Here is a 14023-nt window from a genome sequence, read left to right on the forward strand (position 1 = left end):
TTTCCTGAATCCCATTGCACCAGTAGGAGGTGCTACAGAGACATCACCTTGCTCTGTTAATGGATTCATATCATGATGGAATGACGACTTCTGTGAATTTGTTTTAAAGAGGTACAAACTGCGGCTTTAAAAGTGTCTCCAGATTTAGTCCCGACACGGAATAAGGCTGTGAGGAAACGCTCCCATATTCCATGACGGCTGCATGAGCTCTCCACCTGGAACTTCTCTTTGATGGAGACGTCAATCTCACGTAACAGTTTGATGAGAGTCTCCAGCAACACGTTGGCCATAGACGGGGTTCAGTTTCACACATTACAAACCGCCTCTGTCTCCTCTTACAGCGGCTTTCACGCTTCTATTTTGCAGTATGATGAATTAGGGGTATTTTGTGGTAAACGGTGCTTAGCCAGCTTCTTATGTTACAGTGAAGACGACAAATGGAGGAATCAATAGGAAAGGCTTTGATTTGGTGGTGCAGGAGTCATAGAGACTCAAAGTTTTGCTCCGAGCCCTCACACACACCAGTGTAGCCATTAAGTCATTTACTCATCAAACTAGACACCTTCAAGTCCCCCGCAGGTTCCCGCCTACAAAAAAAGAGGAAAACTTGCCAAAACAATTCCCAGGTGACTGCTGACTTTTCTTCTTTTCCTTCTTCTTCTCTCTGCTTTTGAAGTTCAGGTTTCTCGGGTTGTTGAGGGGTGGTCCCCTTTCCTGGAATACTGCCATTAAAAACCCAAGAATGCATGCAAGTAGATTTGTCCTATTTATGTTCTAATTAGTCATTTTTAATTAGTATTTCATCAATGCAAGATGTTCAATCAATGAGAGATATGCTTTGGTTCAATAAACAATAAGCGTCTATGACCATAATCTAACTTTCCTGATGGGAATCTGAAAATTGTGAACAAAATGATAAACTATGAGAATGCATATAATCCACATTAATGTCCTCAATAAACAATAAATCAAATAATCACCTTTGGACTTTATACCTCACAAAGAGAAAAACATTTTGTTTGGAACATATTTTATCATGTAACCTCAAAAAGCAGCAGGTACTGAACCCATTTTATGGCCACTTTTGATAAGTGATTATGAGGATGAGTATGCTGAAGAATAAACCCTCATCTCTTCACTTCAACAGTCCAAATGCTGATCAATAACTGGCATCAAACCTCGCCCTCGCAGACATAAATAAACTCTTTCCTCCTCCAGGATGCATTATTTTGCTCTTTACGTGGTATTTCTGGAGGTTTCTTGTCACCCGATCACTTCCTGTGTCTTCCACACATGTCAGTCTTAAGTGGTCTCCCCTCCGCGCCGCTCAGGCCGCGTCTGGCCTTGTTCCGCCCGGTGTGGACGCGCGTCTTGCCGTCAGTCAAGCATTGCAGGCTGGCGCCGCCGCCTCTCCACTTCCACAACATCAGGTGTAGTGTTACTGTTTGTTGTGGCCTGAAGAACACTAATAACGCGGTGGGCAAACAGTGTTGATGGTGAAGCTGTTCAACATCACTGAGGATCACTGAGGATCACTCAACCCCGAGGAGCTGCGCGCTGATGAAGAGGTTTTACCAGGCGGAGCAAAGTAAACCGGATAATTCCTCCTAATCCTTGAAAGTTTCACTTGTTTTATATGCAAATGAACATATTTCCCTGCAGCGAAATTTTAGATTCAGCTTCTTATAACTCTAATATTTAGAAAGTTATAGTTTTTAGATTGAGGGAAAACTAAATCAATGTTCATTTTTACTAGTTTGCATCAGTCGAAATCAAGATTACTTCACAATCCAGGATTATTGTGCTGAGTTCAGTGATACCACGTGTTCACACTACAGCCCAGTTTGGTAATAAGTTGTTTAGAGGTAGAGGAGGAAGGGGGAGGAAGGTGGAGGAAGGTGAAGGTGTGTGATGTGCGCGCAGGTTGGGTGTTGGTCAGTGATCTCCTCTTGCTCTCTAGCTGGACCTCCGCTGATCTCATCTCTTCAGTCATCAGTCAGCCGAAGGAAGAGGATCAGCAGCAGCAGCAGCAGCAGCAGCAGCATCAGCAGCTGGTCGGAGCTTCTGCACAGCAGGACGGGATGCATCCCAGTTCGTCCACCTCCTCCACGCCGTTTTCAGTCAAGGACATTTTGAAGCTGGAGCAGCATCAGGTGTTTGATCATGACTTCTTGGTGTGTGACCAAGTCGTCCCGGTGCCTTACCGACACACGCAGGGCGCGGTGCCGGGCTGGGACCTGTACGAGAGCCGGGCAGAGCCGCGCAGCGTCTCCGAGATGCAGGAGAGACGCGCAACTGAGCCGGAGACGCATAAAGAGGGAGATGAGACCAACGAGCAGGGTGAGATGAAGAACACGCCATGATTGAGTGTTTTGTGGTGGTAGGTGAGCAGCGGGAGCGAGGCCTTGGTGCACTAAACCGTCACGGATGCTGAGAAGTTTCACTGTTTGTCTTTTTGTATTTATTTTACTCCGATCAATAAGGGACATTCTATATACATTTAAATGTGCCGACTAAAGTAGGATCGACGAAGGTTTCTTGGTTATTTATGGGGGAAGGCAGATGTTATTGATCCTGTATGGTGCCAACTTGAGTTTTCAATCCTCATTCAAACGTTTGGCAGTAATAAACATTAATGCCTCGCTTAGTGAATAGATTATATTTATGTTTGATTTATCCTCCTGAGACCCAGCAGCCCATTGACTTGTGCGGTGGATATTTTATTCACACACATCTCCTTTTTCTCTTGTGAGCTATTCTCTATCAATCCCTGCTGCATGGAACATCCTGGGCTTTCCAGTGATGTATAATATTTTACAGCAATACCAAATTGTAAAAATAAATAAGTCTAAATTGCAAGATGTTTTTTTGAACCCCTAAATATGAAAACACGACAAAAGGAAATTGGAAGACACCTCCTCGGTTCCCAGGAGGATATTATCTAATCTACTTAACCTACCTGCAACTTTGACTATTTAAATCGTTAATTGTTTCCAATACCGCTTTTCGTTTACCAACAGATTCATTGGAGAAAAAAAAATCCTGAAAATATAAGAATCCAGATAATATCGATTGATTTAGGACAATTTTAGACAAATGCAAGGTTTTATTTTATTTTATTTAATACAGCTCTAAATATACGTTTAGCCTATGGAGGTAAATACTAAGTTATTTCCTATATTTTGTAATTTTTGCCGTGACACTTAACCATAACATCAACGCACCAAAAGCTACTAAAGTTAGATTTTACAGAGAAAAAAGTTAGATTTTTTACTTACAACATCAATCAGTATCAGTCGGTAAATATTAAACATTTTAATATGTAACCAAAAACTTCTTGAATTTAATCTTTTTGTTAGTTTTACTTTTATCTTCATTATAATTCTGGGCCAGTTGTACGTGACTGTTGATAATAGATCCCAAAGATGCGGACCTATGACATCCTAACGTTCAAACCTCCATGATCTCCACCTGTTCTCTCTGCAGACCTGAGCGGCCTCGACAGCCCCACCGAGTGCTCCAAAGCCCCACGGAGCAAAGCCGGCCGGCAGCGCAGGAAGCCCCGGGTGCTCTTCTCCCAGGCGCAGGTGTCGGAGCTGGAGCGGCGCTTCCGGCAGCAGCGGTACCTGTCGGCCCCTGAGCGGGAGCAGCTGGCCCGCGGCCTCAGCCTCACCTCCACACAGGTCAAGATCTGGTTCCAGAACCGGCGCTACAAACACAAGCGCCAGCGGCAGGACCGGTCGCTGGAGCTGGCCGGGTACCCGCCTGCCCCCCGGAGGGTGGCGGTACCCGTCCTTGTCCGGGACGGAAAGCTCTGCGCCGGGTCACATTCAGCACCGTATAACGTCACGGTCGGACCGTATAACACCGTGTTCGGGTGTAGCAGCGGCGTGTACGGCTGCGGCTTCCACAGCGTGTCCATGTCCCCTCCGCCCCCGCACATGCCTCACAGCCAGCTCGGTGATATGAGAGGAAGCACCGAGGGGCCCTTGAGCCAAGGACACTTCCAGGCTTCGGTCCAGAGTGTGAGAGGCTGGTGAGAAGAAGCAAAACACAAGGAAACAAACTAAGCTTCCGGTGAAGGTTTTTTTTTTTTTTTTAATTGTGTGTTAATGTTTATTGTTAGTGTGTGTGTGTGTGTGTGTGTGTGTGTGAGTGTGTGTGTGTGTGTGTGTGTGTGTGTGTGTGTGTGTGTTGCCATTGCAGGTCTCCTCCCTTACATGTCAGAGTTAAATTAAAATGGTCGACTGGTTTAAATGGTTTCATTTTATCTACATTAAGTATTCAAAACATCAAGTTAAACTAAAGCCATGTTTGTTTGTCATATAATCTACAATACTAACACGTTTATTTTAACGTTTTATTTGTCGGTAAAACATATTTTAAAGTTTACTAGTTTTTATTAAGGGTACAATGTGTATGATAGAAATGCAAAAAAGGTTTTCCTCAATTCCAAAAATCAAAATGCAGGACTAGTATATTACTGTTCATGTATACTAATATAATAAAATACAATCCTAACTATTAATGGTTTCTAATAGTTTCTAAGGTTTTTGCCGATATGTGTTGATGTTGCATTTGTAATGTTGCTGGTAAACTGAGCTGAACTGAGCTGTATGTTCAGGACACATCGGAAAAATGTGTTGTAAATTTAGTTGAGCTTTGTGTGGTCAAAAATTTAGGAATTGGAGTCCACATTAGAACCAATAACCTTCTAACTGTCAATCTGCTTACAGGCCCTATAACCATTCCAAATTTGCCAAACAGGCTCTAGCCATTACTGTCTCATTGTCTTCTTAGGACTCTTAGAAACAACATGCATAATTCTAAATCCTCTAATTGGCTGTTGAGCTCTGCATATTTGACCCAGTGTGTTTATCACAGACTCCCATCAGATGCTAATGGATGGAGTGACATGTGACCTGACAGGCTCCTTTATCAATCCAGCCTCATTATTGTCCCATCCACAAATCCACTGATAAGGCCGGAGAGCTTGTTCTGTCTCAGAGCTCTGCTGGGTAAACAAACCCACAGACACAGTGGCTCTTTAACTCTTAACAACTTTCAGTCCAAGGGGAAACAGCTCCGGTCTAACCTGACACTCAGCCATGATACGCAGATCATCCAAATCTGCCTCCAGGTGTTTCTCACTTCAGGTTGTCTTCAGGGTGCCAGGCAGAAAATAATAGCCTGCAATAAATAAGAATTAAACTAAACAATTTGTGTGAATCTTAAGTTACACCTGTAGCTAAATTCCTAATTTGTATTAGAATATCACCATTTATATTGTAGTATATATTGTGTCAGTGTCTCACACATGGACACACAGGCAAGGAGTTGGAGAAACACTGCCGGAAGGAGAAAGACGAGGCGGAGGAGCATCTGCATCAAGATAAGGATGGACTGTAGACAGAGGGGAGACCAGAGCCACTTCAGGAGATCAGATAGTGCATGTGTGTGTGTGTGTGTGCGTGCGTGTGCATGTGTGTGTGTGTGTGTGTGTGCACGTGTATTGTGTGTGCGTCTGTGCGCGTGCGCGTGTGTGTGCGTGCACGTGTATTGTGTGTGTGTGTGCTTGTGTGTGTGTGTGTGTGCTTGTTTGTGTGTGCTTGTGTGTGTGACAGAAAGAAATGCAGACTTTACAGCTGTTATGGAATCTTAATAAATGAACCTAAATCAACAATGCAATCAAAATATATCAACAAATATCAAATTAGTGAGTTAGTTTGTCAGTTTAGGCTTGTAAGATTAACATATTGTGATTTCACATGGAACTTGAGGTTGTAGTTTTATGGATTCTTGGAAATCATTCAGTATGTGAGGACCGGGTATTTAAAGTTGATCTTACCAAAGTTTGAATGAACATATAAAGCAAAATTAAGTCCTGTGAGCTGACATCATATTTATTGTGTTTACGAACAGTGATAAGTAGGCAGTTTTCCAAGCAGAGCCTTTAAAAAGAATATTGTGGAGTTCCTGTCTCTTTGTTGAAGAGTACCATCCAACTTTTATTATAAAATACAAAAAGATCAGCAGTGATACAGTGCAGCTAAGAGGCTGCAGGTTCTTCAGCTACAGCAGAAGAGAAGCATGACTTCATGTGACGTATGAATCAGAGATAAATCAACTAAACAAAAATGCCTGATTGCAATGATGTCACTCACACTACATGAGGGTCAGTCTGAGTGAGAATGACATGAGCCAGGATGATGTTAGAGACACATTATGGCTTCATACAAAACATTTCACCCAAGCTGACATCAGCAGCAGCTGGGAGAAAAACACACATGAAAGGAAATTGTCTCATCTGTTCCTGTGTACAGGAATAACGTCACTCTCAGTATAAGAAAAAAAGTTTGATTTTTATGTTTTAAACTAAATGAAGACAAGTGGAGCTGTTTAAACTGAACATTCAGTTAACTCACTCAAACTGTGGTGTGTGTGTGTGACTGCAGTAGTCCTTCAGTGTGTCCTGGGCTGGTCCACACACACAATGTACTGCAGCTCTCTCTAGTGGAGAAAAGTGTGAGGGAAACACCAGCCATACATTTGGCTATCAGAGGAAACTACATCCACTACTGCAGTGAATACAGATGGATGAGCTCTCACTATGAGGTGTGTTATGGCTCTATAACTTTACAATAAGGCAAAACTACTTTATACTTCTGATTCAACATAACCTGAGTATCACCCTGCTGGCAGCTGAATGGCTCTGGACTTATTTGTTGATGTTAATGTTAAATGTCGGAACAGATTTTAAAGCCACCACATCTTGACCCCGTGTCTGGATCCAAAATCCCATCTGTTGATAGCTCATCACAGGATAAACTATATATATGAATCATATAAGGACACATTGGCCATTGCGGCTCAGTTATTTGGTGAATTAATAAATACATTTGCCATTTGAGAGTGTACGTAGATGCAGTAACTTATATGACATGTGTAAGAACTGACATATATTAGGTGACTTGAGACTGAGACGAACCCAAACCAAAGATACATCAGAATGGAAAGATTTTGTGTTTTGAACTTAACGTGGGGAGAAACCTGAAACCCCCCCCACGCCCACACAGAGAAGCATGAATACTCCAAACAGGACACAGAACTATTGTGCTCCTTACTTCAGTCTTCATTTGGAACGTGGAACTGTTTATCATCTGGCTTGAAGCTCGCAACACGACGTCAGAATAATAAAGATGCTGCTGATCAATAATGTCACCTTGATGTCATTCTGACGTAAGAGTGAGATTGATGACAAAGGGAGACACAAATATGACGTCCAGTGTTCAGGTATTATTTTATTGTTGATGCTAAATATAATTAGTATTACTATTACCCATATACAGTATATGCCTGGTATTGAAGAGAAGACTGGCAAACTGGTATGAAACACTCCACCTGCCAGTTTGCAGACATGTTCTGTTGACAGACCGACAACTTCCTTTGTGGTGTTAATACAATACTTCCATTCCAGAAATTTGATCTTGAAACAGATGGCAAGAACTGCACTTTTTGAGTGTCTGAATACTCAGAAATCTGATAGAAAAGTGGCCAAGCATAATTGAATTATAGTTATACTTCTTACTCTATATGTCTTTTCATTTCATTTCAAGATTTGTATATAAACCTAAAGTGGTTCTCCTGTTTGTTATTTCATACGATGGTTCAGGGGAATCTTGTGCAATGACACGTGCTCAACACACTCAGGTGAAGACGTTATAAAAAACAAAGCTGATGGTGAGCAGATAGCAGGATGGATGTCTGACAAATACGCTGTTACAACACAGTCTCACTACTCACCTCAGACAAAGAAACAACAAGGAAAACGACAGAAGATTGATGGCACAACGTCTCATCGTGGGACTCAAACTAAACAAAACAGCACATATTAGGTGCTGTGGAAGACAAATGCCTTCCTGGGCGTAAAGGTCAAAGGTTGTGTGATGGCATAGCTGAAGTAGTTAAGTTAACGGCAGTATGCACATATGTACACTATATATACTCTTTAAAAAGAAGTAATTGAAAAATTGAAAAGATCGGTGGAATATTAAGACACATTTGTAAAGCATGAAATAGCACCCAGCACCCAGCACCCAGCACCCACCCACTCTCACTGCTGCCTTTGTTTGTTTTTGTCATTGAACCGATTGCATTTCCTTTGTCATTCTGCTGTGTGAATATGTTTTCTTAAAGCTGAATCAGCAGTGAATGACAGGGCGAGCAATACTGTAAACCCATTTATATTCTTAAAAACTCATTCCGGCATCCAACACATTTCTATTTGTTGTTTTATTTCATATTCATTGCGACACGGTCCTCAAATCCAGCTCATGTTTTTCAAAACGCCCCGAAAGTGTGAGTCTAAACTGTATTTAGAAGATGAAGAACTCAAGGTGAAACTTATCACACTGCTGATGTTAATACTGTGTTGACAAGACAGAGGCTCATGCTTAAGAAGAACTTCAGCATATTGGAAACCGTTGCTTCTACAAGACCTGAAGCAGGAGATTTGCATGAGAAAGCTGTATCAGTCTGTGTTTACGATGCACCTTTGGCTCAATATTAAGCCAATATAACCAAATAAATCATATATAACATACGCAGTGGGATGGCATCAGAGAAGTAACAATGCAGCCAGGAGGGAAAGAGGACACATGGAGGTGTGTGTGTGTGTGTGTGTGTGTGTGTGTGTGTGTGTGTGTGTGTGTGTGTGTGTGTGTGTGTGTGTGTGTAGCAGAGCAGCAGGGGCTGGCAGTAACAGAGGGCACGGAGAGGATAAAGTTTATCATCCCTAAATTCATGCTATTCCAAACGCAGCATGAACTCCCAGAGGAACGGCCTCACCAGCAAAAAAGGTCAGGACGAACCACGGAGAACAACAAATAAACAGCCGGCGAACAGCGACTGCGTCCGTGTAGGAGCCGACCTAAATGTGTTGAAGTCATTAGACCCCAAGTCAGTGTGGCCACCCACTCTGACCCCCCCCCCCCACACACACACACACACACATCCCACAACCCCAACCCCCTGCAGGCGCAGACAACCGGCCAGCTGAACCAGACTCAGGGCAGCATGAAACTCAAGACACACATCTATATAGTTTTACCTGAAATTATCACACAAATCTAAAGTCCTTCCATTAGAAAGATCTTGTGGTTCAGATTAGGTGAGACTACAGATGCTCCTGAAAGAGTTTGTGTACATCTGTGGTACTTAAGAGTCGCTGCGGGTTTTGATGCCTGTGAAAAGAAAAGGCACCAGAATCAGCTGCTAAAAGTATATTTAATGTGCTTTTTACGCAACACACAGTTTGTATTTGTGTCCGTATATACAATTTACACCCTGCAAGTGTGTCGTTTGTGATTAGCAGGAAAGACATCAAGGATGAAATGCAAGACACTGAACTCTGTTGCAGTGGTAAAAGAAATGATTGTACAGTTGGATCAAAAGTTTAATTATCAAACTTAATTCATACAGAGAACACTTTGTTTCCTCTCCCAAAACATGTATAACAAAAAAAGTCCCCTTCCTAAAAAACAACTCAGATCTTGGATAATGTCCACAACTCTAGCAAAGAGTGAACTCGGCCTTCATCATATTAGCTCTACTTGTACAAATGTTCAAATTCTGTTGAAACATAGTTGTGTCGAAATGTTACAAATGTGAAATTTCTCTGCCAAATGTATCCATCCATCCAGTGTTTATATACCAGCTTATCCTCTGCAGGGTCACAGGGTCAGCTGGAGCCTTTCCCAGTGCTCAACTGGCCACGGGCAGATAAACTCATTCACACTCACAGGAAACCTTTAACTGTCTTATTCACCAAACATTGCACGGAACCCGGACAGCCTGCACATCCATTTCCATCTGCAAATAACAAATCCAGATACTTCTTGACATACAGTTATGTACAATACAATGATAGCTATAAAAAAAAGTGTAAATGACCATTTCAAATCATATGTGTTTCTTTCTTTGTACCTTCTGCTATTGACCAGCAGCCTTGATAATCACAGAAGACCTGCTGCTTTATTTAATCATACACATCATCAGTTCATGAACAGAAAGTCACATCAGTGTTCCTGAGGGCGGAGTTACCATGTCAGATATCCATCTGCTCCACCCGCCTCCTCCACATGCCGGTGCAGTGAGTGTGAACCCGCCCCTGCACTGGTATAAATGGTTGCTTCACGCTGTGAGCGAGGAGACGCGCTGGAGCTACAGAGTCTCCCATATGCGGCCCTGAGACGTCTTCAGCTTGAGGATTACGGGACAGACATGTCTGACACAGTCAAACCCCGGACTTCTTTCCTTATAGAGGACATTCTCTCCATTAACAACAAGTCAAGGTTTAATAGCAAATGTTGTTCACAGAAGATGGAAAGATGCTCACAGTGGAAGGAAGAATCTGGAAAAGTATCGGAGCAGCTTCGCCAACAGGAGACAGTGTTTGGAGTGCAGACAGGTGAGTTTCTGCTGTTTACCAAAAGGCCTTTAAGCAGATAAATGCAGTGAAAGTAACTTTAGTTTGCAGAATAAACTTTATCCACCTCTGTCCCCAAACTATATCCACCTGTGGTTTGAGGTTTGAGGGTTTTATAAAATCACATTATAGTTATATAAGCTAAACCACTCTGAGGATATTGTTCCCACTTTCTGACCTGGTCTCATTCTGTCCTCCACAGACTCTCTGGACACGTCTTGTCCCAGCACCTCAGAGTCCAGGAGCTTCACACCCACAGGGAAACAGAAGCGCTCCCGGGCTGCATTTTCACACCTCCAAGTGCTCGAACTGGAGAAGAAGTTTAACCATCAAAAATACCTCTCGGCTCCAGAGAGGGCGCATCTGGCCAACACCTTAAGACTGACAGAGACCCAAGTGAAAATATGGTTTCAGAACCGGAGGTATAAGACCAAAAGAAAGCAGCAAACCTGTAAGGACACATACAAAGCAGAGGCACTGGGCCTGAGGGAGGATTTGATCCGAACGTCACTGCTCACCTCTTTGTGCAAAGCGCATCACTACCAGCCCTACGTGTGGGACTACAGCGCTTCATGGAGGCCCACATTATGGTGAAAGGGACATGATTTAAGTTCACAAGCATACTTTGTTTAATTTGGACTTGATTCTCAATCCAAAGTGATGTATTACAATTACAATTCTGTCTTTTACAACTGAATTGCTCCACATTCTGTTTTTGGATCTTACAGTGGCACTTTGTTAAATTCCTTCATAAAATGCATTATTTGAAGTGTTATGTTCAACTTTAGCCAATAAACTATTGCTTTGCATATGACTGTTTTCTTGTAGCCCAGCTTGTTACTGGAACTGTTACATTTCCCTCTGCAATGACACAAACTATGACTGGATATTCAATACTGAAAACGTTTCATCCGTCTTTGTGGAATGAAACTGAGATGATACGATAAAGCCAGACTGAAATGTGAGTGATTTGGTGAATGAGGGTCAAACAATGAGACATGATTCCTTCAAACAACCCGATAACACCGTCCGTGTGTTTCAAATAAGATAAACTGACGCTGCCCTTGTCGGTGACATCACCATGAATAACGCCGCCTCTGAATACAAACTATAATATGTCAGCTAAATCTTGTCAGAGGGATTTGTTGTAAAAAAATTATTCCATCATAACAACTAAGTGTGTCAATCATAGATATTTAGTCATAACCTTAAGCATGTATGACAGAAAATTCCACCCAAGTCATCTCAGTAAATGTGAGCTCCTACCATCAATCAGCAAAAAAATTATCTGCTAGTTTAGAGGTTACAGAATTATTCAAAATGTCAGACTCAAGCGCCCCCATGCCCATCCAGCCTAAACAATGTAAAGAATGTCATCGAACCAACACCCTAAAACAGCAAAGACAGTCCTGTGTGTGTGTGTGTGTGTGTGTGTGTGTGTGTGTGTGTGTGTGTGTGCGCGCGCGTGCATGTGTGTGTCCTTGTTCCGGTCATCAGCTCAGGTGTTCACTGTTGGCTAATCAGAGTCCCAGCAGAGAGGAAACTCTGATCAACAACTAACACATAGACAAGCTGTCTCTCACAGTGTCCTCACATTTCATCTGCGTTGTCTCGTTGTGGACGTATTAAGTCTGTCCGTGTCTTTCCACTTGTTGTCTTTGAGCTGCTGTACCATCATGCAGGTATCGTTGGAATGCAACTTGTTCAGAGTTTATCTATATTGATATTATCATCATCATCTCCCTGTCTTATCGCATGACCTCCTCCATAGGCACGATTGATAAGTTCTGAGCCACACTGGTGATCAAAGTACTGCCATCTGGGTTTTGCTGTTTAAATAATATGGCTGACAGAAGTAAACATATGTTACTGAAACTGCAAGGAAAACATTTGGATCTTGTTCCAAACAGCTACAATTCAACATCATCAAGAGTTTTTAATTATATGTTACACAAGTATGCATACACACTCTGATCATGTGAATGTTAACATGAAGTTGAGGATTTTTTTACTACAACAACAAAAAGTACAGAACAAAACCTAGACTGACTCACAGGAAACATCACAGATTTTAGTTTTGCGAGCCGAGAGGTCAAAACGTCTATTTGCTCTCTGTTTCCACTCCGTGAAAGGAACCTCATGACAAGATGAAGTGCAGGATCAAGATCAAGATCAAGATCAAGATCAAGATCAAGATCAAGATCCTCATTCGTCAAGTGAGCCACTTTGAACTACCTGAAGAGTTTAAAACATTCCCTTGAGATTTCTATCTTTTGCTCACTTAGAGAAACACTCACCTACTCGTTCGCTCTTAGAAAATAATGTCATAGTTTATTAGAATCATGTAATGTAGACTAAGAATCTAATTGTTAGACCTTGAAATATTTATGTATATGCAAAACAATATATCCTCAGCTGTGTGCGTGCAGCAGGATATTCAGGTTGGCTGAGTAGTGAGTACAGTGTCTTCCAGACAGTGTTGATAAGAATGCAAAGAGCTTTACATATTTAAGAAGGGCAAGTTTACAGTACCGTAACCAAAGAGTGTACAGAAGGCTGATGGCTTTGATAAAGAGGGCAACTCCAGGGCTCTGACACAGCAAACCTTCCTTGCTTCTTCCAAAATGTAATGATACATATAGTTTTTGTACTTTGTTTTGTGGCTCTGCTTTCAAAAAGCTCTAAGTCAGTTAAGTAAGCAAGAAACTATCCTGTATTTAAGGATGGATGAGATGACATCCTGGAACTCACAGAGATTTTACAGTATAGAGGCTATAGAATAAAATGTTTTGAAAATACCTATATCTTCAAACTTAATGACTTGCTTAAACTAAAGTGAGTTCTTATCAGCAGTGGTTGAATGGTTCAGTCTGGGTCTGTGGGAGTAAACAGGTAATTAGACATGAAGAGGGCAGATAGCGTCTGTTTTGACGGCATTGAGAATCTGACAGTATCTGTCAGCGTCTCTCAGCTGCCGGGTCGCACACCAACATGGCCATCAGATAACAGGAGCTGGTTGATGGGCCATGCTGAAGGCTGCAGCTCCTCTTATTGTACCTGCCATTGTCATACATGCACTTCCTCAGCCTGAAAGAGACATGGTACATTGAGTCACAAATGTAGCAGAGTAAAAACAACATCCCCTCGCTAGTTTCCTTTTCCGTCATTCTTTGAGCTCAGGGAGTCTCTCTCTCTCTCTCTCTCTCTCTCTCTCGCTCTCTCTCTCTCTCTCTCTCCCTCTCACACACCTGGATTAACTGCATTTGGCAGATTTGAAAAGGTGCAAAGAGGAGTTTACAACATGACTGACTGATACACCCACACCACCAGCAGAATAAAAGTTTCACTCACTATAATCTCACTTAACATTCATTTGAACCTAACTCAATAACAGACAAAAACCATGCCAATCAAGACCTGATAAATACCAAATTATCACTTTGATAACAATACTTCTGCCTGCTGCCATGTAGGTGTGTGTAATAAACAAAAACATTACTTTGAACATCTATTTCATATATCATAAGTTACAAACGA

At 42.1% G+C, this 14023-nt stretch overlaps 2 protein-coding genes across 2 annotated transcripts; both read left to right on the forward strand.

Moving 5' to 3' along the window:
- The first annotated feature begins 2014 nt into the window (after window positions 1–2014).
- LOC143011759 (homeobox protein Nkx-2.6-like) lies at window positions 2015–4040 on the forward strand. The gene is made up of 2 exons (XM_076164749.1): window positions 2015–2340; window positions 3487–4040. Exons 1-2 carry the CDS (start codon window positions 2082–2084, stop codon window positions 4038–4040), a joined length of 813 nt encoding a protein of 270 aa, XP_076020864.1. The 5' UTR covers window positions 2015–2081.
- Window positions 4041–10195: 6155 nt separating this feature from the next.
- nkx3-1 (NK3 homeobox 1) lies at window positions 10196–11295 on the forward strand. The gene is made up of 2 exons (XM_076164714.1): window positions 10196–10468; window positions 10689–11295. The coding sequence occupies exons 1-2, from the start codon at window positions 10282–10284 to the stop codon at window positions 11078–11080; spliced, it is 579 nt and encodes a 192-aa protein (XP_076020829.1). The 5' UTR covers window positions 10196–10281; the 3' UTR covers window positions 11081–11295.
- Window positions 11296–14023: the final 2728 nt, after the last annotated feature.

The sequence above is a fragment of the Genypterus blacodes genome, unplaced genomic scaffold, assembly GCF_046128005.1.
Source record: "Genypterus blacodes isolate CSIRO-AG114 ecotype Tasmania unplaced genomic scaffold, CSIRO-AGI_Gbla_v1 ptg000138l_1, whole genome shotgun sequence".
Taxonomy (NCBI): Eukaryota; Metazoa; Chordata; class Actinopteri; order Ophidiiformes; family Ophidiidae; genus Genypterus; species Genypterus blacodes.

Bases quoted from the DNA above. Each gene is read 5' to 3' on its own strand.
- nkx3-1 (XM_076164714.1), top strand. From the start codon at position 10,282: ATGTCTGACACAGTCAAACCCCGGACTTCTTTCCTTATAGAGGACATT. The intron at 10,469-10,688 runs GTGAGTTTCTGC...TGTCCTCCACAG, and splicing joins AGTGTTTGGAGTGCAGACAG to ACTCTCTGGACACGTCTTGT.
- LOC143011759 (XM_076164749.1), top strand. From the start codon at position 2,082: ATGCATCCCAGTTCGTCCACCTCCTCCACGCCGTTTTCAGTCAAGGAC. The intron at 2,341-3,486 runs GTGAGATGAAGA...TTCTCTCTGCAG, and splicing joins AGATGAGACCAACGAGCAGG to ACCTGAGCGGCCTCGACAGC.